General features: G+C 37.1%; 2 protein-coding genes across 4 annotated transcripts; both read right to left on the bottom strand.

The window, feature by feature from the left end:
• Window positions 1–359: 359 nt before the first annotated feature.
• On the bottom strand, window positions 360–12,810 carry fyb1 (FYN binding protein 1). 3 transcript variants are annotated; one of them, XM_011481867.3, is made up of 19 exons: window positions 12,609–12,810; window positions 7,992–8,970; window positions 5,397–5,520; window positions 5,228–5,295; window positions 4,952–4,974; window positions 4,609–4,658; window positions 4,003–4,123; window positions 3,756–3,915; window positions 3,418–3,538; window positions 3,317–3,336; window positions 3,152–3,227; window positions 2,919–3,005; window positions 2,446–2,486; window positions 2,025–2,103; window positions 1,824–1,923; window positions 1,579–1,741; window positions 1,448–1,478; window positions 1,320–1,354; window positions 360–1,247 (listed from the first exon to the last, which is right to left on the bottom strand). In XM_011481867.3, the coding sequence occupies exons 1-19, from the start codon at window positions 12,609–12,611 to the stop codon at window positions 1,225–1,227; spliced, it is 2,304 nt and encodes a 767-aa protein (XP_011480169.1). In that variant the 5' UTR covers window positions 12,612–12,810; the 3' UTR covers window positions 360–1,224. The 3 variants fall into 3 exon arrangements, with proteins under 3 accessions (XP_011480169.1, XP_004075002.2, XP_011480170.1); XM_004074954.4 differs by having other exon boundaries at window positions 5,228–5,292; XM_011481868.3 differs by lacking the exon at window positions 2,919–3,005.
• A 2,415-nt stretch (window positions 12,811–15,225) lies between these two features.
• On the bottom strand, window positions 15,226–21,803 carry LOC101169051 (coiled-coil domain-containing protein 80). The gene is made up of 12 exons (XM_004074953.4): window positions 21,216–21,803; window positions 21,039–21,127; window positions 20,688–20,861; window positions 20,427–20,578; window positions 18,644–18,952; window positions 18,311–18,542; window positions 18,059–18,215; window positions 17,564–17,700; window positions 16,770–16,921; window positions 16,170–16,273; window positions 15,855–15,935; window positions 15,226–15,667 (listed from the first exon to the last, which is right to left on the bottom strand). The coding sequence occupies exons 1-12, from the start codon at window positions 21,490–21,492 to the stop codon at window positions 15,348–15,350; spliced, it is 2,184 nt and encodes a 727-aa protein (XP_004075001.2). The 5' UTR covers window positions 21,493–21,803; the 3' UTR covers window positions 15,226–15,347.
• Between the last annotated feature and the right edge of the window lie 1,972 nt (window positions 21,804–23,775).

The raw sequence follows: 23,775 nt of genomic DNA, 5'->3' as shown, positions 1-23,775 counted from the left end.
GTGATAATACATTTACTGCTTACATTTATTTTTTGCACTTTATGTATTAATAGCTTCTTTTGCTTTTTTCTAATCCATGCATTCACATTTTTTTTGGAAAACGCAATGGAAAAAATGATAACTTTCATTTAAAGCATTAAAGTTTCAGTCCACATATTTTTCTCTGAAAATTCAAAAATGCTACAATGAAATGATAGGATTACAATTTCCAACTGAAAGTATAACAAACTTTTTAGACTACGTATATATTAGATACTTAAAACTGTGAGCCAGTTTAGTTAGGAATTTTTTTTACAATAGTTTTTACTGTCAATCACTAAGAATGCTATCACTAAAAGAGGAAAAAATCACATGAAAAATGAATAGGACAGCTTTAATGGCAGTTATTTATACATTTAGCAATGTTACAAAATACAAATAAAAATTGTGATATTTTTACAAAAGCACTTCTTCACAATCTTAAAACTTTACTTACAAACTGGTTCGATTAAATCTGACATAAACTCTTCCTTTTTCCATGATTATTTCAGTTTTGAAATTATGTTCTGAGTATATATTATCTGTTTGGAAAGTAATGATGTGAATAGTATTCTGCGATGGTGTGGACTCTTACTGGAGTGTTGAAAGTGTCAATAATCTTCATCTTTGCATATTTTCTTATGTCTCAGGTGTGTCTTGTATGCTTTTAAGCTTGACAAAGATTTAAAAATACAAACAACGAAAAGCATTTAATAAAAAGGTTCCATAATGCAAAAGCAGAAGTCTCTTTTAAATCTTCTTCCTACTAAATTTGGATCGAAAATTAGCATTTCATTGTCCCACTCTTAGATGTGCTCTTATTTTGAAAACTTGACAAACTCAAATAGGGGAAAAATGTTGAAAGTTTAAATGTTAGCAATTGTAATAAACTTGAAAGATAAAGAAAATAAAGAAATATTTAAATACTGTTGCCCCAACAAGTGTTTTCCCTTGGTTAAGATGCTGCATGTATCCAATTTAATTCATTTCTTTATGTAAACAAACTCAAAATCTGTTGTTCCAAGGAATTTGTTAGGCTGTCTACAATCTCAGGTTGATATATGTCTTTGAAATGGTAACTGATTGACTGTGATCATCAGGCTAATATACAGTACCGTAATTCCTAGTGTACACATTTTAATTACACACAATAAATAACACATGAATGAACTGTTTTGAAAAAAATGTGCCAGAGCAGAATGCCTCTCAGTCGTTGTCATAGATGCAATCTGAAAAATAAATGCAACAAATAAAAAAAACATACTAGTTCGACTATTTCTTTAAAGGTTACATGAACATACCCTCTCCTCCAATGTCGTCATATATTTCTCCATCACTGTTGACAAATGAAACCCGTTAGTTTAGACATACATACATTGGATACTGATGTGTGTGTTTCTTTCAAGGCGTGTGTGATTGTGGCACTTACTCCATAATGTGAGCGGTTGAAACGTAACCAACTGTAAAATACAGATTTAAGACTTGAAATTATTCAGAAGCGCAAAGGATTTGAAATCATTGTATATATGCTCATCAATTGTGACTTTCATGGATGCTCACATTTCCCATCTTCATTCCGACAGATCAGTTTGTCATCCACCGCTTTGACAATGACGTCCAGTTTCTCCCCGGGCTTTAATGATAACTCTTTTCCTCCCCACTTCTTGTTTGTAAGTGTGGCCGCCACACTCACCTGGTACAGCACGTTTATCTCGCCCTCATACTGAGAAAACATTGAAGACAGCATTTTCACTCCAGCTTCATTTAAAGTGAAATGTTTGGTTAAAAGGGTTAAAACAACAAACTTTGAACTTTTTCCTGAACTCCTTCTCCTCTTTCTCGAATTTTTTCTGTTTCTTTGGATCCACGTCTTCAATTTTGCCTCTTCCTTTGAGACCTGGAAGGCTAGATAGGTGAACAGACATACATGAAAAAAAATAAAAATACTCAGATTTACTGAAATTGAGCAGATTCTCAACTACTTAACTGGAAATGTCCGTATTTACCTGACAAGGGGAGGAGGCGCTGGTGCAGTATGAGAGTCCACATCATCATATATCTCTTCATCAATTGCCCCTGGTTTTTCTGTGTTACAAGGGGTAACAAACATAAGTTTGCAACATGACTTACATCCAGTTTTGTTGCATTTGAAGTCAAATTCAACAAAAAGGGTTAGCAAACATTTGTGGTAAATGGAATGTACTTATATAGCAACCTTTTTTGAAGGCCTAAAGCACTTTGCAGTCACTGTCATTGACTCATGCACACGTACACACACTGATGGCAGCTGTGCTGCCTAACACTGGCGCCAGCTCACAACCACCAGGAGCAACGTGGGGTTCAGTGTCTTGCCCCTTGACACGTGGGGCGGGCGGTTAAGCCAGGAACTGAACCTCCAAAATACTGAATCATGAATAAGACAGTTACCTGAATTCCGCTCTGTTAAAAACTGGCTGGGTGGAGGCAGTCTGGTAGGACAGAAGGAAAAGAACGACGTTTTAGAGTTACGGTTGTAACAGCAATTAAGAAAATGTTCCGAAAATCTTTGATTTTGAAGGAGCCAGAGTTATAATCTAAATTTCCAAATCTGATCATGCTTTTTATTGTAGTTTTTTTATTTGTTAGACAACTGTTAATCCCTTTGTGTTTGCAGAAATGATCCTGTGAAGATTAGTGAAATCATACATTCAAACAGAGACCAAAAGAGTTAGTTTTTGCAGCAATTTTTGATTTTTCTGCGTGGTTTAGATAAAGAGTTGGAGAAATCACCCGATGAACACAAATCCAAAGGTTTTATAATGTGAGCCTTCAAATAAAGAATAAGGGCCAGATGATTAGGGATGAACAAAGGAGGGACAGAGGATTTGCTGTCAGTCTTACAACAGAGGTTTTGTTTTTACACTTTCATGCTGGAAAATCGTCTGTTTCGGTCAAACATCCGCAGAAAACCTTGTAGCTTCAGGGCAGCAGCCTTGGAATCGATTGAACTGGAAAGCCAACCGAGCATGAGCGTTTCATTTTTGGATTAAGTTTGACTCCTTGAGGTCGATCTTCCAAGGATGAGCACTTAACAGAGTTAAAGTAAATGTAGTCCAAAATGAATTTTCCTGTGAAATGTTGTCACAGTTCCTACCTAATGTCCAGGTTTGGATCGGCCACATCATCGTATATTTCTCCTCCTTCGTCTCCCGGTAGTGGAGGTAAGACAACTACAAATTAAAAAAGATGATTGAAGATTCAATATTTTTATGAATGATGAAATTAAAAGCTGATGAAGCTATTAAAATGTTACTTTTACCTCCTGCTTTTTTGTTCCCTCTGGATAAAAACAGGATAAACATGATGAATAAAAATGTGTAAAATTTGACAATAATTTATAAACTTAGTATGTGGGATTACCCAGTTTCAGGTGAAATCACATCAATGTCATCATAGACTTCTGGATCAAACCCTGGTGGAGCTTGAATATTCTTCAGGACGTCAAAGTCTATTTTAACCGAGGTGGTCTTTACATAACCAACTGAAAAAAGAAGATAAAGTTCAGCTTGTGTCTTCTGTGAACTTCCTCTCACTGACTGCTGCTGTGTAAAGGACCTGTTAACTAACAATGAACAGTACCTGAACTTTTTTTCAATCAAAACCTCAGTTTGTGATGTACTTAAAAGCTACTCGCTGAATATTATGGCTACCTCAGAAGAAATGAGGAAAGAGAAGGCAAAAGTGTGCTTTGAGCATACTTGACCCATCCGATGTCCGCCCCAACCATTTTCCCTCTGGGTTTCCCATGACACGAATAATGTCCAGATGCTGGTCCTTCTTCAGGGCCAGGTCGGTCTTACTGCCTTTGCAGTCCACAAGTGCGTTTCCTTCATGGATGACCTCTATGTCTCCCGAAATCTGACGTACACAGTACAAGGCATCAAAACACAAGAACCATATGTCAAACTCTTTCTGTCACACTCTTTTTTAAACATTTTTTTTTACCTTGAACTTCTTCCTGGCATCTTGTTCCTTCTTCTGACGCTCCTTCTTCTCCTTCTTCTCTGCCTCCAATTTCTTTTTTTCTTCCTTGTCATCTTTTTTCTTGTCTTGACTGTTTTCATCCCTATAAGATTAAAATATGTTAATTCCAGCTTCACATATGTACCAGTAAGCTCTCTATATAGTTTGTTTTAAGTCGAAGGGGTAAGCCATTTAAAAATAAATGTTTTTTTTACTGAAAAAGACTGGATACAAATTTATAAATTTGTTTATAGGTGAATTAGTAACGAGGTAAGAGGTCTATTAGATAAAATACGAATCAAAATTTTAAAACTAATTTTACTTATTTGTTTTTAAATTATTTTCAAAAAAGAAAAAAACAACAACAACAAAGGATTAAAGTTTAAAGATAAAGGGATTCAGTTGGTGTAGTGCTGTAAACCTACCACCAGGGTGCAGTAAGGTAAAACATTTCTTAATATAAACATTACACTTCTTTGAACCCACACACAAAAGTATAAATGAATCGAGTGCATTTATGATGAAAAACTAAACACAGAGTTTCAGTACTTAATGATCTTGACATAAACTGTCTGATGGTTTACTGACCATCGTTGATCCAGATCTTCATACATTTCTCCTTCCTCGTCGTCACTCTCCTGGGCACAAATGATGCAAAATTAGGTAAATAAATAAAAACCTTAGCATAAAAAACTTTCATTTTTTCTTACATAAAAAACAGATTATAGATTGATGCTAATGATTATCACAGAAACATAATATTAACTTATAATCTTTGACAGTTTTTAAACATCTTATATATTTCCTACTATTTTGTGGCACTATAATAATCATTTCAATAACTAAAAAATATTTGAAGGCCGACTTTGTGCTTTTTATGTGTGCGTTACTGAAATTGAATGCTTTCTATTGTTGTTGCTGCATGTCTCACCTTTGCCCTCAGACTTGGGTGATCTGAGGAGCGAAAACAAGACAGTGAAATTACAAGACAATAACCATAATTGAAGAACATTCATATTGCCTGGATGTATGGCAAATGTGTTTTTACATACATGGAATGGTGAACACAATTAATTTTAATGAATTATTATTAATTAACTCTAATTTTCAAGAACTGACTTTAAAATTGAAACATGGTGGCAGCCTTCGTCTTCATATGTAAATATCTCATCATCATGTGGAGGTAAATCATAAATATTAGAAAAACCTGTTGATGGTGGCAGAGGTGGAGGACCGCCATCAACATCATCATAGATGTCATCTTGCTGGATCCTACTGAAAAAAATTACATTTAACTTCTTTTTACTGTAGTTTTGTTTAAATAAAATCAGTACAAACAGGAGTTAATGGTATGCTTGTGCTTGTGTGCAGCTCACGTGGGTTCAGGAGGTCTCGGGGGCAGATTGGGCAATGGAGGTGGAGGTAGAACTGCAGGGCTGATTGGGTTTGTGAGAGGAGATGGCACAGGAGGTGGCACGACAGGTTTCTTAAAATCAGAGACTGAAAAAAAAAAAAAAAAACACAAAAAGCACTGGTTTTAAATTGCTGTCCATTTGTTCCACTGACTTCTGTATGTAAAGGTTTTTAGGAGATAGTAAAATCCTGCTCCAAAACTGGGAATAAAGACAGATTCATACTCTGCTGAATTAGGTTTTTATCGCATACATGAGAACAAAAACAGCTGTCCTTTCTGACCAGAACATTTTATATAAGCATTTGAAAGGTGAGAACACAGCAGAAATTACTTCTTTTGGGTGGAATAAAGGGGAGGAGCCAAAATTGCAGTAGAGGAAGATTTGTTGCTAAGACCTGTTGAGTAAGATAAAGAAAGAGGGAACATCCACATCCCTTTATTGCACCAACCATTTGCTTTTAATATACATAGCAATGCACTTTCTGCGCAAAGTTCCCTCAAATAAAAAAAAGAGTGCTTCCTATTACCCACATTGTGGCAGGGTGGGTGAGACAACGCTTGACTACAGTAATGTTTCTGACACAAGATTTAAGCACGCCATATGAAGAGATGCATATGGCGTCACTTCTGTCTGCCATTTCGAGACAATTCAAAGGATTTTCTTACTAATTCAAATATAATTATGGAAAGCGAGTGTTTGGTTTAATTGTTAAATTGTGGTACTTGTGTTTTTTTGTTTTTTATATGCCTCAATGCACCTCATTCCATTTGGCTAGAGGAAGATGTCTCCAGCAGCATGATCAGCATGAGAAGTTGGGTCATATCTCAGCATCTTGTAATAAAGATGAGAGGAAGTATGATAGAAAACTTCTTTCTCAGGTGAATAAAAGTTTGGAACATTGGAGATCAAATTTTTCCTTTCACAGGTCAGGTTCATCGGCAATGACTAACTTCCTTTTAGGTACTTCTGTAGGCCCAAGCTAGCATAAGAAGCAGCACATGGACTCTGTCTCAAGTATTTAGCTGTTGTTGCTACACTTCTGCATTTCCTGCCGGCTAAAGTGGAAAAACAACATTGCAAATTTGAAAAAAAAAAAAATTAAACGTTGATAAGTGGGCAAAAACATCAAAAGTGCTGCCATGTCAGCCATCTGAAATATGCATCTGTTTTATTTGGAAAAAAAAATGTGTTTTTTAATCTAAAATGGTTTCTGTTTGCTGGAACTCACTTCCCTATGAGGTTAAAAAAGCTGGACGGGGAACTTAGTCAAAGCAAATAGAGGAAGCAAGCGTGTCTCTGCCACTTCTGTGTTTTATCTGATTCCCTGACTAGCTGTGTCTCTGATGAGTCTCAAACAGACGCACTCTAAACTCACAGCACCAACACTAAAACTTAATGCTGCATTCTTGCTTGATCTGAACATCTAAACTATGATTAGGGGTTGCCACTAAACTTAGACTGAACAGCACTAAACACTGTTGTCGCTTCTCAAATGCACCAACTGCACAGTACAAGTCTGTGCAGCATCAGAGGAACTAACCTTGAGACAGCACATTTAGAGGAGCATGTTCCTCATTGAGAGTCAGGAAACTCAAGTCCTTTTTTAATCAGCTCTACAAAAAAGTAGCTAAAGTTAGACCTCAAAAACTGTGCAAAATCTGGACCGAAAGCTGAGATATTCCTGCCTCTGCGACCTCATGTGTCTCCCAGGTGGCTGCCAGAACTCTGACTTGAGGAATCCTCTCTAACCCTTTGTTTTCCAGCTGCTTTGCCTTTTAGGGAGTAAATCTTTTGTCCAGAACTTTCTCATTAATACAGCCAGGAGGAAAGTAATGCAGAAAGGCAAATAATTGAAAAAAAAATGCTTTTACATACATGTATTTCAGTTGATAATTGTGCTCCCTGCATATATTTCTTTGTGGGTTAATATGGTTACCGTATTCTGAGTTCTGACATCTTGCTTTTAAAATCACAAGGGGAAAGGTACCATTATCCTTGCAAAAAAAGGCACATTTTTAGACTTTTTTTTTTTGCACTTGAGTTACAGTTTTTCAATGAAACTGAATACTTTTCAATTTCTTTTCTGGTGCAAGCAAAGCTGAATCACAATATCAGTTCTCTCATTTGTTCATTTTTCAAAATAAATGACATTTTATATATAAACTTGCCTTTTCCTTTCTTAATTGCAAGAATATACTGAAGTTGATTGGATATCATGCTTTCTATTGTCTATTAAGTTGAATTGCTGTAAAAAAATAAGAATAAAAAGTCTGTTGAAATTTAGCCTGTTATAATGAAAGAAAGAAATTTCTGTCAGAAAGTCTTAAATGTCTCGACATTAAGATATAAAAAGGACCAGCTGCACTTTCTCAAGTCTTTGCTTTCAGAAGTAACTTCAGCCAAACATGGGTGTGAACCTGTGATCACACATTTGAGTATTTTTAAAAGAAAGGTGGAAAAAAAACTATAACAGACAAAAACCCCTCTAAAGTCAGTGGTTTTAACCGTCGATATATCTGGGTGAAAAGGGTTTGTGCTTCTTATTCGCTCACTTACCTTTTTCAGAACTTTTAGCACCCTGTTCAAATGGCTCCAAGTTGACTTTGGGAGGTCGGTTAGGTTTGGCAGGGGCTGCACCCAAAGCTAAAGAGTTTGGGAGGGGGTTTATTTTGGGGCCTGTTGTACCATCTCCGTTGACCTGGGAGGGGTTCAATGACCTCTTAAAGCTAGGCTTTTTTGTGGTGGGAAGTTTTGGTTGAAGATTGGAGTTAGTGCCGGTACCCAGGGATTTGTTTGCTGCCCCATTGTCTGTCTGCTCAGATGCATCTTTCTCCTTGTTGAAGAGGCTGTGGGCAGCCTTGAAGTTGGTCATGGGTTTCGGAGTCGTGCTTAGAGCGGGAGAGGGTTTATTTGCAGTTTCTGTGTTTGTTCCTGTTGAATCCTCATTCTGCTGCCGTAATTTTCCAATGCTGCTCAAGGGTTTTTGCTGCACACCGGGTAACTTGTGTGCTGTGGGGCTTGTGTTTGTTGGTGTACTCTCAACGCTATCTTCTTTCACCCAGCTAGGCTTGGAGGTAGCTAACACAGAGGGTTTTGGAAAAGAAAGTTTGGGTTCAGACAGCACGGAGATGACAGGGGGCTTGGAGAAGGGAACCTTCTGTGTAGGACTTTTCATTTCAGCAGAATTTACAGCAGCTGGCTTCCCAAATGTGGGTTTGAGAACAGTTAAAGGCTTGCTGGTGGGTGAGGTTTCATCCTGGGTGTTGGAAAACTTGCTTAAGGTAGTTTTGGGTCTGCTCGTGTCACGTGTATCAGAATCATTTTCACTGGGTGCAGTGTTTCTCAGAAAAGGGGGTTTGGAAGAACCAGTGTTTGAGGGGGTCTCAAAAAGTGATTTCTTCTGCACAAGTGGACCAGAGGAGGGGGTGGAGTGCAGAGGCTGTTTGCTAGTTCCAGCTGATGTGGAAGACGTATCGTCAAAGCTTGTCCCTCCTTGAAAGCGAGCCATGATGGCCTTGACATCAGCCTTTTGATTCTGAAAGAACGAAAAAAAAGGGACTATTGAAAAGACAAAAAGCCCAGAAAGCATTATTGTATAAAGAATTACTCATTCATTCATTCAATGTATATGAGAAATGTAAACTAAATTGTAATGTGAGGAAACAGAACCAAACTGACTTTCAGTTTTAAACGAGTCTTATTATTCTTTTTTTTGGTAGTTTAAAAAACACAGATTGGGATATTTTTTATTTATTTTATAAACTAAAATTATTTTTACTCTCTTTTTCCAATGTAGAGTCTCATCAGTCTGTAACACTCACCCCTGCAGCCAACTTGTAACTGCACTTCCAAAGGTTGATCTTAAAATAGTGACGCAAACTTTGCTCAAAGAGACCCAGGCATCCAGGATTTAAACTAGGACCCCTCTCTTCACTGTACAGTATAATGCCTTAGAGAAAATCTATCAGTGAAAATGTTTTCAGTGCTCATATAAACAAGAAAATAAAATCAATAAACGAGATTCTTTTGGTGATACCAATGAATGACATCACGTTTTGATGAGTTGAATAAAACAAAACATATGGCAGGTTTAGATTTTAAAACCAACTCTTTTTGAATTATCTCATACTATTTTATTAGTCTCACATTCTTTGAGCTGAAAACAGCAGAAAGATTAATAGTCAGCTCGCACAAATCAATAATGCTTTGCAGGGGAAGTTGTTTTCAGAGTTGTGTCAGTAAATTTTCACCCTGTTCTTTGCAAACTACAGGGTTGTGCAGTTCCCCTCAGAGGGGAGATCAAATAAGGCTTTTTATATAGTGTCACATCAAAATATGGAAGTGTTCACTGCAGACTTGTTTGCACTGACAAATACACATATCATGCTATAGCTTACCTCACACAAACACTTCTCTAACGTGTAAGGACCAACTTCCTGGCTAGTCTTTTTCAGTTGACAAAAATATTCCAGTGTTGTTTAAACCGCATTTACATATTGCAGGTATTTTAAACGTCTTTTAGTGATACGTAAAACTTGCCTGATTTAAAAAAAGGATGGATGCCTTCATCTTTTTTTTTTATTTAAACTCTTATGTACAGTACTTTGTCAGTCTTTAAACATAAAAAAAGGAAACAAAAGTGATGGAACCATTTGGAAAACAAAGGAGGGCTGGGAAATTATTTTTTAAATATTCTAAAATCCAATCATTTCCATGTAAAAATGTAGCATTGACAGCTGGAATTATTGAAACAGAGGGAAAATTTCGACTGTCTCAGTGCTGAAGCCTTCACAAAATTTCCCAATGGATAAACTGAGCAGCAGCCACACCTATTTTAATCAGACTGGTTTGACTGGTTAGAGTCAGTCAGCAAACCAGGAAGTGGAGATAAGACAGTTGTTGTCTCTCCACAGCCCAGAAGTAAAAGTGAGGGAACACTACAACATTTCAAATGCAAATGTGAAGCTTTTGGTAGAATGGAAAGGCTTACATGTAAACTAAAGCCTGACATATTTAGACAGTCAACATTAAAAGAAAGTCACTCAGTTACCAATAAGGTAAAGATGTTAATGTACAACTCAAGAGTTTGCATTTCGACGCAACATTTTCAGGTTTTCCAATCAGAGTAAGTCAAATATCCAGTTGGAGATGTGCTTGACTAAACCTCTTCCATGATTTTACATCAGGGATTTGCAATATGGCAACATATGGCTCATTCATCCCTCTATTGTGGCTCTTTGGCAGAAAAATGCTTCAGTGGATTAAAGGATTTGTAGTTACTTTCTTTTAGTTACTTTCTTTTTTGTCATTTATATCAAGAATTTTAAAATGTCAGATAACAGAAAATAATAATGGTACGAGTGGTTTATAAATTAAAATAATCTTAAAGTATAGATTAATTTAAAAAATTGGGCTCTCCATCAGTGTTGTCAGTTTTATTTTTTGAATGCAAAAAAAGAAAAAGGTTGACGGCACATCAAAATCGTAAAGATAGAAAATGCCATGTATGATTAGATTTTTGACTGAAGTAAATCAATTCCAACACGAGGATTTTAATTTGACTTGGAGTATTTTATTTTGAAGGAAACGTTATGCTGTCAAAACGTAAAAAAAAGAAATTTTTAATAATTCAATAATATTGAAAGGGTATATTTTATAAAATAAATGGCCCAATGGTCTCAAAAATATACAAAAAGTGTAATTTTCTGAACAGTGACTGTGTGGTTTTGGTCAGTGAGAAACTGGACCAAAAGGGGCTTTTGGTATTGGAGGTTGCAGAACCCGTATACCGGTATTCATTAAATAGCTTTTACTTTGTTTCAGAGGAAGTGTTCTGCTTTTAGATCATTCTCACGTTTTGGCAGTTCTTCAGACTGTGTCATGTTGAGGCTAAAGATTGTTGGAAAAGATTGAATTTAAATATTGAGAAGAAAAGGGTCATTATGCATTTTAGATCCAATCTTAGTTGATGTTGGTCTTAAATGTACCCTCTATTTGTGACACAGTAGATACTTAACAAAAAACTGAAATAAAAACTGTAACAAATAATTTCACAAAGTAAAAGCCTTTTTTGGCTACTCCTCCCTGGACTGTACTGGATGAACTATTTAGCTAATTATAGATGACTTTTCCCTGAGATCTTCAGAAAACTTCAAGTTGTGACTTTGAAAGTACTAGATATTGTCAGTTTTTTCCTGAGTATGAGGTTTTTTAACTATGTACAACTCCACACTAATTATTCCAGGGATTTTTTTTTGTTTAAGATTACACAACAATAAATTCTTACATTAAACACCTGTTTCTTCATCACAGTGCACTATAAATTACTTAACCGGTTTTCTGGGTTTGCAGCTTCTACTTCTCCAAATATGCAGGCACAAAAGTTTTTGAAATTTTTGAATAACCAACAAAGTCGTTTATGGAAAATAATTTCCAAAGGCAAAACAGTGTAGAAACTGCTTTACCACCAGCCAAATTTACATATACGCATATACTTATATGACCTGCTCAGTTTTGACTAAGTGAAGCTCAGGCGAGTTTGATGCATGGGTTCAAGTTTAAATCTGCAGCAAAACTGGTGACTTTTTGCTGCAAATACAAACATGAAAGCTTACAGGAAGCAGTTCAAACCACATCAATGTTGAAACAACTGAGAAGAATGACGGCGCTGGCCAACAGAAACGTCCCTGTTGTTTTTTTTTCTTCTGGTGATTATAAAAGAAGTCAACGAAGACCTCTAAAATCCTTAAACATTCTGCGAATCAAGATATGTATATATATATATATATATATATATATATATATATATATATATATATATATATATATATATATATATATATACATATATATATAAAAAAATCATGTTGACATAAAAAAGTGATCCACCAACACCCTCATTAGAAATCTACTTTAAAAGAAAAACTACAATTTTTAGATTAACCATCAGTAACTAAAAACAAAAACGCCATTATCACTCTAACTAAACCTACTGTGACCTAAGTAAATGCTAGAATCAACATTATTTATAAAACACATGCCATGTCCCTGTTGTTAACACCAAAGATTGGATTTTTTTTAAACAAATGAGATCAGAAGAGAAATTCAAACATTATCCCACGAGCTTCATCAGAGACTCAACACACTTTCCGTGTATTGTGAAGATGTACTCACCATCTTTGGGAAACAAAATACCTCTGTTGAGCCTCAATGGTTGATTGATGAAGTGGTGGACTGTTTGTTCAGTCCCTCTGTGTGAGTTTCTGTTGATGTCACGGCGAGTGAAGCACTGACAGACTGAGAGAGAGAACTGGGCGACAGAGAAAACCCTGAGTGTGTCAGTCTGCGTGTGCTACCCTGGAGGGGATGTCAACTTCAGCTCGAGCTGTGACATTAGCATATGTCTACAAATGACCACTTCCTCTCTTGCCGGTGTGTGCGTTTTTTTCTGGATGTAGGTGCCACCGTGTATGTTATCTGTGAGTTCTGATCTCCCACATTTGCCTATCCCAGGCAAACTCCCAGCTAGTTTCCCCTTTCATAACTGAAGATCATTCAGTTAGTGGTTGGTCAAGAAAAAACAAAAACAAAACACAGTGACATTATATTCCTGGTAACGACAGTGTACACTGAAAGGAAAATATGTTTCTTTCATTATGAAACGTGAAGAAAATATGCAGGATTCTACATAATCTTCGAAGCCTTTTAAGTGTAAAGCAATAGAGAGTCGGAAGTCTAAAAAGCCACAAAATTTGGTCAGGTATGATAAGGCTAGCCTCAAAAGAAAAAAACAATTTATTGCATAAGAAAGACCACACTTAAAGAATAAAACTTTTACTTGGTGCTTCCCTTTTTTCTCCTTTTCTAATTCTTTTTTCCCTTTTACTCATCATTTCCTGCAGCACTTGTTAGATTGTTCAGCAGTGCATTGGTAGGGTGTTCAAAACCTCACAATAACATGAATCCTTTTTATTTGTAATTCGAAAATATTTCAGACTCACAAAATCACAATTTTATTTCATATGTTTTTCCCCAAATAATAAAACATTTAAGACTAACAGAACCATTGTTTTAAACTGAATTGCATTATTGAAAAAATGATTTCCTGAAACGGATTCAATGAAAAATCTGTAGATATTTTATAAACATGAAACCAATTTCAATCTTAAAAACGTTAATTTTTAAGATGAGTCTTATCTTTTTTGGATCAACTAGCCCTAGTTGGATCAACTAGGGCTGCGTTCACACTGCAGGCTAAAACGACCCAATTCCGATTTTTTTGCCCCTATGCGACCTGTGTCTGATCTTTTCATGACAGTCTGAGTGACACAGATCTGATCTTTTTTAAATATGACCCAGGCCACTTGGGTATGTTGTCCTGAATCTGATACGTATCCGATCTTTTGAAGTGCGACCGCCGTCTGAAAGGCCAGGCCACATGGATCTGACCCGTATGTCATAAACATCAACCAATGCGGACGATGCTGCTGAGACCAGTCAGTGGAAGGGAAGCGAGGTCACCGATTGGATTCGTATTTGTGGTGACAGCTCTATTCAGGCCAAACTCGAGGGCTCTTATCGCAACCGGGTGGTTTTTGAAAACATTTCCAGCGAAATGGCCGAGCGTGATGTTAAAACCTTTCCAGGGATTACTTTTTTTTCCCCTTTCCGACTGTGGTCAGAAGCGTGGGGGAGACCTTCTCCAGGGCGGAAGGCGGATCCTCCTTGGGGGTTCACTTCCCCGTTCGGACCCTCAGATTCTCCAAGGCGGGTTAATAAAGAGTCAACAGCATTTATTCTGGGGGAAGCCTTCTTTTATTATTTATCTCCTTCCACTGTAACACACAACACGAATGCGTGCACCCGACACACTTCCGCTGCCCCCTCCCCCCACTCCCCCCAGCGCTGCACGTGCTCAAACATCTCTCAACACACACGCGCGCGGGGCCCCAGCACATTCACATCCCCATTCCACTACAGTGGGTATAGACGATCCTGGCTCCAATGCCTTTTTAAAATGAGAAGATTGTAATTGTGCTGGCTCCTTTGTGAAAATGAATTTAATAAAGAAAAAAGAGCTCTGCTGTTGACAACACTGTTGTTGACATCCATTGTTCACGTTAGCTACTTCTGCAAACAACGAGTGACGTCGTTCACTGTTGAATACTCTTCTGCGCATGCGGGTCAATTCTGGGTCATTTCACGCTCACACCGGAGATCACAAAAGTTCACATTTAATTGAAAATGTGGACGGCCTTGCAAAAAATTCAGATTTTTTTCAAAAAATCGGAATTGAGCATTAGGCCCTGCAGTGTAGGTCTCCCTGTGCAGGTCCCCAGCCCGGATAAAATATAAAAGGAGGGTCAAAGGGCAGGGACACCCAGTTAAGCTAAGTATTTAGTTTCGTTTAGAAATTATATATTGAATTTTATGACTAATTTCCTGTTCTTGTACAACTACTGCATGCCCATGCATTGAGATATACTGATGTAATATTGGGCCGTAAAATTGAATTGTATCAGGAAGGGTATCAGGTGTAAAAATCTCTCTCAAACCACCTGTGTAGATCAGTGAAAGCTGATTCGCTGTTGCGACCCCTGAAGGGCTGAGCCGAAAGGTGAACAATAACAACTATTAGGATAAACTCCTACGTTCCAAAGTCAAAAAGTCTTTACCTCACTTTAATGAATGTTGTTTTCATTACTGATGAGTCTGCAGCCTTCAGCCAAATGAGAAAATTAAAATTTCAAACATTTAACTAAAACTCTGAAGTAAAAATGTTTTTCTTCTCTTTTGCACACATACACAAACAAGCAACTCCTTGTTGTGCTTTCCAACATTTGCACCTTTTTATTTATTTATTACACAATTAGTATACTTGCTTAAGTTCATTGTGTTGTTTTCGTGATACTTTCATTTCTGGTATAAGTGTGTCTCCTCCTCTTCACTATATCCAGGGTAGCGCCCCCTTTCGCTGCCTCTAGTACCTCCTTCCTCAGTGCAGTGGATCCCCAGACTCCTCTGGAGCTTCTCCTCTTGAAGACGAAGCTCCATAGAGTCCACCAGGTCGTAGATGCTGTCCAGGGACCACATTGGCGACGTGAACCAGGCTTTAACATCGCCATCTTTCCCCACAACCAGCATACTGAAATAGTCTTTGCTTATTTTCAGCTGCTCCCTCAGATTTTTAACCGTGTCGGAGGAAAGGGGCTCGACTTCGCTCTGACTGTGACCTATAAATGCAGCGAAAGGTCAGTGCTGCACTGAAAACATTACTGTGAAAATACAGAGTTTTAATCTGTCAAGAAGTTTTTTTTTTTTTATCACAGTAACAGTCTGAACTAAAGTTTTTAATTAAAGTAATATTTATAAAGCTGAAGTCTAAATTAAATTGTAAGAATTTTTTTTAAATTTAATTACCATTCAGGGGAAATAGCTCCACAGTTCCTGTAGCTTTTTCTCCATTTCCAAAAAGCTTTAGCAGGGCAAAGTGGCGAATACCTATGGAAAGAAGCAGTGCTTCATCAGGAGGAGCTGCAGAGGCTGTTGTGGGTATTCTTCCTCGTTTAGAGGCTTTTTAAGCACGGGTTGACATCACAATAGATTTTTATGACTACTTAGTTATGTGTTTTCATAATTCTGCAGTAGTAATAATAAGACAATAATAAGATGTGTTTCCATTTTTAACACTGATGCCTGCAAAAGGCACATTGCAAGGATTGTGAAGCTACTCACCAAGGTGACACTCCTGTCCAATGAAAGCGGAGCGCTGTTGCTGGAAAGAATAGTCATCTTCAGAGGGAGCTGAGATCAGCAGAAGTCTTCTCTTGGACATAAACCTTAAAGGTCCAAAAAAATATATATATTTATTTTTTAGCAACATCCATCAGTAGCAGTTGCAGGTACTCAGCATCCTCCTTCGTTGTTTTTTAGTTTTAATAAGCCTACTGCCTTCCAAATTCAAATGCTTTACATTTGAAAAACATATTCGTTGTAATATTCCCTTTAAAAAAAACAAAAGATGAAAAAGCACACGCATGCAGATGACACTGAAGTAAACATTTGCGCCAAGCTTAATACAATTTTACTGTTAGACTCCAAGTACGAAATGCAGAAAATATCATAATTAATTTTTTTGCTAGGAAACATTTGAAACAAAGAATATAAATTAAAATAGGATACACAATGAAAAAAATGTTGGATGGAATTTATGTGCTTAAAGGAAATATGGATGCATTGTTTTGCAAATTGTTATCCAGAAGCAGAATTTTTATGTATTTATTTAGAATTTTTTCTTTGTAAAATTACGCTTCAGTGTTTAGAGGTGAACTCTACCTGAGAAGTGAATTCTGAACAGCAGGTGCTGGCACGTCTTCAGAACAGACAGGATGACTTGTTTTTTCTTTCTCTTTCTCAGAGTGTCTTGAAGGAAAGTTGTCTATGTACTCAAACAACGCTAAGCTTGATGGAGGAGCCTCAAAGACAGTCTGCAGGAAAGAGTAGATATTAGATTAAAAGAAAAGAAAACAACACAAAAGGCAGAAAGTTTTTTTTTTCAGACTGGATCATTGAAGAGCACTTCCACATCCGTTTGTTTGGTCTGGTGAGAGTCTGTCTCCTTTGCACATAAGCTTAGTTTGGTCAGTGTGAAAGTTCATCTGAACTCAGACATTCTCCCTTTCAAGTGGAGCAGGGTTTACAAGGCTTAAGTGAGCTTTCGCACTTGACAGATGATGTAGATGATCAAGGAAAAAGAACCCACATTGGACTAAACCTACAAATGAATGTGCCCAAAATAACTTGAAAGTTACACTTGATAACCCAAAGGACCAAAATAAGCCAAAACGTAAGGAGCATAAACTTAAAAAAAAAATAGAACATAGTTTAAATCTGAAGAAGTGCTAGCCAGAAAAGACTCCAAATTGTCTCATAGGTAGGCTTTTTTTTTGTCACCAAGCAAAAAGTTCTGTAACTGTGTGATGCTTCCAAATGATTTTGCTCAAACAGAGTGAAGATCTGAAATTGAATTTCCTTTTCTGACCAAAACTGTGGAACTATACTTGAGAAAAAATGCCTGAAATGCAAACAGAAGACATCCAAATACTAAGGAAGTTCAGACACTCTCTTACTTTGGGCTTGATGTCATAATCAGTGACGGTCATTGAAAAGAGATCAGCAGACGACATGCCGAGCTCCTGTCTCAACAAAGAGACCAGACCTGCATCGGAAAGCTCCTTCGGTTGGTAACTAAGGGGGGGCTCAGACTCTGAAAGAAAACAGAACATTTCATGGATTTGAGCCAGGAACGTGATCAATAGTTGGCCCCGACAGCAGGGCAAAACACTTGAACCCACATCTGAACCCTTAAACAGTCATTAAGGGGCTTATACTTTATATCTTGGTTTCATCAGTGATTGTTCATCATGTTACTTTTGTAGATTATGTTTTAATTGATTCTGTGATGCATGGAAATGGCACATTTCTTTGTAGTAATGCTTGATGACAAAGAAAAAAAATCCTGTCTTCTTTTCAAGTTCTCCACAAATCTTTTAAATATCTATCATCACTGTAAACATCACAGATAGAAATGTTCAAATACAAAACTTTACACATTCAATACTCACTGAGCTGATGGTGCTGCAGTGTGAGGGTGGCTTCACGTCCTTCGCCCACTACAGTTGCCACGGTGATCTTCCTGATAGCAAGTTCACACTTTTGCCTCTCGTTTTCTTCACTCTGCTGTACATACAGCGTCGCATCTTTGCTAGGTGTTGAGATCAGCTTATAGATAAAAACAAAAGCGTGTTCATTTATGAGGTTTGTGCATCTAAGAAAGGAGATCCTCAGATGGAGATAAAAGGTACAGACACACTCACCAACAGGCGTCTGGACCCTCTTAGACTCTCCAGAAGCTTTTTCAGAGCTGCTTTGTCTTCCTCACTTGCCTCCTTGCTGGACTTCTTTCCTCTTCCTTTCCCTTTCTTTCCTTTCTTCTTTTTGTTTTTTTTCTTTGAGATTTGTTTGTCCTGAATGTCAGCCTTCACCCCTGGCTCGACTTTTTCTTGTGTGTTTCGATTTTTCTTCATGTTTTCCACAGTGGAGGGGGGCCTAAAGAAATGACAGATGCTTATCCAGCTCTGACATGAAACCTTCATTTCTATCAGAACATTAACACCACTCGATTTTTAAGGAAAACTCAAAGAAGGCACCTGTCTTTTACCACCTCCTTGCTTCTCCTTGGACCTGCTGTGGGACTAAGCACTTGAGAAGTGGGCCAGTCATTGTTGCTCGATTCTTTTCCTTTTGTAGATTCGTCAGGCTCCTTCCTAATAACAAACCTGGAACGACCGTTCAGTATGTCCTGGATCTTATGCTTCAGAGCGGCTTTTTTGTCCACAGGGCCTTTCCTTTGCAACGTCACCACAGACGTAATGTTACCTCGTGTATGAGGTAACATTACAATCTTTTTCCTCATCTTTTTCCTTTTCACCACAAGTTTCTTCTTTATACTTTTGCACCTAAAACAGACAAAAAAATTTAAATATTTTCTCCACACTGTGTCTTTGATACAGAAAAGTCATTGAAAGTAAAGTTTGGAGTTATGTTCTTATAAGAGACCTAAAAACTTTTTTCAAATATTAAAATTCAGCAAAGAAAAAAAGTAAAAGAAATTATTTTGCCCATACGTAGATATTAAATATTCACTGGCCAGGATTTAGATCTCCATGCAAACTATTTATCATCGCTAAATGTAACTCAAAATCCTTAATGCTGATGATTGAAAGTTTAATCAAATATTTAAGTCATTATGTAATCATCTATTTTATTGAAAAGGTATAACAAACATGTCAATTGAATGGTTTAGCCAAAGTCCAGCGATGGGCCAAATGTGGCCTGCATTCAAATTTCTACCGGCCCGCATAAAATCAATAATATGCAGCCCCCAGCCATTTCTAAGAACTGTGTGTACACTTTCTTGAAAATATAAAATTTCATATAAACTCAGATTTAATGTTGACAAAAGTTTTTCATTTTCAGACAGACATTTTCTTTATTTTATTTCTGGTCCTCAAATCAGAAATACACTGTAATTTTGGTTTGAATGTCTTTAGATATATTTCTGTTCCAGGAGAAGAAATTGAATTTGCAAAAAAAGAAATTTAATTAAATAAGTCACTTGGATTCTGTGCTATGTAACAATTCGACCAAATGTTAGTCCTGCACACATTTTTACCGCTCCAAATCTGGTCCTCTATGCAAAAAGATATAGTTAATCCTCATTAATCATTAATATGTTGTTTGTTTAAGGAAAGATGTGCGGTTTGGCCCATTATGTTTTCTATCCTCATTTACTCATTGTTATAAGTAAAGCTGTGTAATCCTATTTAAATACCTTAAACTTAACCTTAAGACAAGGTTATGGTTGTGTCCAAATGTCCTTGCTACTCATTACTTGGTGCACTATGCAGGGCATTTGCCAAGTTGTAGGGGTGTCTGAATCTACAATTCTAAAATCCAGAATCTTAGAAGTCACTGGAAAAAACTGGGCTCGCTAGATTGGTGAACATAGACCTCAATGCATTGTGTTTTAAGAGTTTTTCATTGGAAAAACAAATTATTTAAATCTGTTTCTTTTTATAAATCATCAAAGGTTTCATTATCAAAACTTGGTGGGTTCATAGTCTTCCTAAAATATTGATATTTGTCAGGTTTTTACTTCAGCAAACAGGCGAAGTCATATTTGGTATATGGAATTTAAAAAGTAAGTTGCAAGCTTGTGTCTGAATTACATTAAAATCCAGGGCACTGGAAAGTCCCGCACTATAAAGTCTTTTAGGGGTTAGGAAAGTGGTGAGGCAATTCGGACATAAACTAGAAGCTATACTTCCTCATTTGAAAAGAGTAAATGTCAAATCTGGTCGTAATAGGGAAAACATGATGACCTTTAACAAGAATGAATATGCACAAAAGTAAAGTTTTGCAGTGCTTAACCTTAAGTTAGATCCTTTTCTGGTAATCTTTTCCAGTTTCCTCAATGGAAAATGATCGATGAGTTCCAAAACTGCCTCAACGCGGACCGGGTAGGGAAAACGTTCACTAACTCGGAGATTCTTCTTGATGACCAACATGGTAAAAGTCTGATCCTGAAATGGTTGATGTTTAGTAGAAGTCAGAATCAACAACAGAATCCAATAAAACATTTTTACACCTAAAAATCAGTATAAAGAATGTTGATCTAGGCAAAATGTTTACTTGGTTGGCAAGCTCCAGGTAGTGCAGCAGTCTGGAAACTGTGTCAGGGTCCAGGTTCTCCACTGTGGCATCCCCCTGAAGAGTGGTTTTTTGGATGCGTCCTTCCATCATGGCATTCTGGATGATGGTTATGATGAAAGTATCTCTTTCTGCTAGACGGCAGTTCAGCCCTTTCTGAGAGAGATGAGTGGAGAATCAACAGATAAAGGAAAACAGAGTGAGACTTGCATTCTTTTTTCCACCCCTATAAGAGGTGAACTATTGAAATTTCCATTGCTGAAAAAACTTGTTTACTTATCTATAAAAAAAAGCATAGACGCAACAACTGAGTAATAAATTTTAGGACATGACCTGGTCCATATCTTCTAACTGTTTTTCCATCATTCGGAGGTAGTGGTCGTTGTGTGATGGAGCTGTTATCACCCACAGCCTCTTTTTACCTGCCATGACACAGCGGAGTTGCACTAAATGTAAACATATGGGCTCATAAACACAATCCACTGGCTGAATGAGTTTGAGTCTTCTTGCCTGCAAAGTCAGCCAGAAAATCCAGCTCTTGAGCCAAGTTTGTTGACCCTGCAGCTCCCCTGCTGTCTCCCTCTTCTCTGTCTTCCTCCAATCGTAGTCCATGCTCAACTCCTGGAGGGAGGTCTGAATAGTCCCCCCAGTCTCTTACATTGGGGTCCAACTGGTCCTTTGGCTTGCTTCCAATGACGCCTGTCCATGCACTCAGTGATCCAAGGCAGGCAAGGCTCCACAGAGCGGTAAACAACATCAGATAGTGTGAAGTACAAAAATGAACCATCCTTATTGATGCAGCAGAAGAACTCCTCTAACTGACAAAATACACGTCTGGACTTTTTTTTTACTACTACTTGCTCTTCTACAGCAGAGTAGCTCGATGTTTAAAAGCTATCTGAGAGAACACAAGATGAAGTTTTCATTTTTCAAATGAAAGTATCTTTTGTAGTTTCAGATTTTTTCTCAAATAGTAATAAAAAAAAAGATCAAATCTGGAAATCAGAAATGTAAAGCAGCCGCTGCAATGTTAAAAACCTTCTCAGCAGCAGAGAGACTGACTGCAGAGACGCTCTTCTCCTCACTAACACATGCACATTCCTGGGTCACATTATAGCCTGGGCTTGTTCACAGGAAACTCCTGGATTTTTCTGCAGCTTCAAAGCACTTTTTTTTCTCCCCTCTCTGGCGTTCTCTCTCAAACACACACAGAAACACAGAGATCAAGTATGAGATGCAGCTTTTTCCATTATCAACCAAACAATAATAAGTCATGCATATGCAACACACCGGCAAAGGCAACTGAGTCCAAACTAATGATTACATTCGTGCTCATCCACATGTCAAAACGTGCTCATTGTTGCGCAACGTTATCAGCATGTCAGTGTCAGGGTAACTGTTTTTCAGAAGTGAGTTTCTGTACAAAGAATCCTCCTGTAGGGGTCAGTAAAATGTTTATTAACCTAAGTCGCAGCTGTAAAGCTTGAATTTACACAGATAAATTACGAAATGAATGTAAAAGAGAACTGAAACTTCTGCAAAACACGTGCAAATGGAAAACGGATGAGTTCGTATTTAAAAATGTAAGGGAGTTCTTTTGTTCAGTGTGGGAGCAGGAAGTTCAGCATCAGAAAATCCGTAAATAACACTCAGTGGGCAGTGCACGCAAAGGTCCTGGAAAGTTCAAACAAGGTCAAAGTTGTAAACCTGGGGAACAAAAAACTAAAAGCCCATAGCATGAGATCAACAATTCCTGTTCAGATGCAAACAACTGCTTAAAACGTTTTTCCTGTAATTACAAGGATTTAAAACCTCACCATGTGAATATGTATGTTCACAAGTAATCAAGATGAAAAGTTGATGAAATGACGTGACAAAGACTGCAAAGAATTTTAAAAGCATCCAATTTCATGTGAAAAAGCACAAATATATCCACATACTCAGGTAACACACATACACACTTACGTTACAGACAGACACACAACACACACATGCACCATCATGTACACAAACACATGCCCACACACATGCACTCCCACTCAGGCTACAGACACATCCGGGTAATACACACACAGGTCACAGATACACCCACACAATAAAACAAAATAGGGAAAAAAAGGTTTACTCTATGTAAGTACAGTAAGTGTGTGAACTCTCTTGCAGAATGGTACTTTGTTTATAGTCATTTTGTGAGCTGTTTAGTGATTAGATAGCTTAAGGTGTGAATGGCAGTTCTGTATTGCATATGGATATATTTTTTTATTCACTGTATTTCTTTTTTTGGTATGTCATGTATGTATGTAATGTAATGTATTTTTTCAGGGATGTTTTTTGTGACATTATTTCAAAAGTTAAACGAGCATGAAATAAACCCAATGACAGGTAAAAAACAACAGCAGCCACACAGAAGAGCTGCCTGTGGCTTAAAAGTTGCAGAGAGAGCCAGATGTAGTTACAAAACATTCCACACAGAGTTCTGAAAAGAATAGCATATTTTAATTAAAGCTAAGACAACAATAATTCCCACTGTCAACACGAGAACACTGCTATACTCTTTAAATAAGTGACTGAACAAATAAAAAACTCCTATTTTGGTTTGTGATGTTAAAAAATGTATCTGACTGATATTTTGATCTTCAGAAATTATTTTTATGGGTGAGTTTTAACGGCTGCATTAGAGTAGTATCATTTAAATGTTCAATTTCAACATCAAACCTAATTAATAATCGTTATAGGTGTCATGGCTTATTCTCAGTGTATTTTCTCTTTTTTTCTGCCATTCGTAGTGCTTTCTCTATATTTTCCCCTTATATTTGGACTTTTTAGGATGCAGGAAAACATAGCGATGATGTAGTGAATTATTATATCGTAGAATTATTTATTTATTTAAGTATTCTATTATAATCTATTTACAGGGTGTGTTTGAGCGCCCTCTTGTGGAGACATAAAAACAAATCAATAGACAAATAAATCTTCCCGTTCAGAATGCCATTATTGTTAACCTATTTTTGAAGATACGCAGTGGATATAAATAAATTCAATTTTTGTTTAACAATAATTATCTGTGAAT

The sequence above is a fragment of the Oryzias latipes genome, chromosome 12 (assembly GCF_002234675.1).
Source record: "Oryzias latipes chromosome 12, ASM223467v1".
Lineage (NCBI taxonomy): Eukaryota > Metazoa > Chordata > Actinopteri > Beloniformes > Adrianichthyidae > Oryzias > Oryzias latipes.
The sequence above is the reverse complement of the archived record's forward strand: the minus strand, read 5'-3'. Positions and strand labels throughout refer to the sequence as shown.

Excerpts from the sequence above, each read along its gene's own strand:
- LOC101169051 (XM_004074953.4), bottom strand. The coding sequence starts at position 21,492 with ATGGTTCATTTTTGTACTTCACACTATCTGATGTTGTTTACCGCTCTG. Across the intron at positions 18,216-18,310 it reads GAGGGTCCAGACGCCTGTTG|CTGATCTCAACACCTAGCAA; the intron begins GTGAGTGTGTCT and ends TTTATCTATAAG. Across the intron at positions 15,668-15,854 it reads GGAGCTATTTCCCCTGAATG|GTCACAGTCAGAGCGAAGTC; the intron begins GTAATTAAATTT and ends CTGCATTTATAG.
- fyb1 (XM_011481867.3), bottom strand. Across the intron at positions 2,487-2,918 it reads CGATTTTCCAGCATGAAAGT|ACTGCCTCCACCCAGCCAGT; the intron begins GTAAAAACAAAA and ends CTGTCCTACCAG. Across the intron at positions 1,924-2,024 it reads GCGCCTCCTCCCCTTGTCAG|CCTTCCAGGTCTCAAAGGAA; the intron begins GTAAATACGGAC and ends TCACCTATCTAG.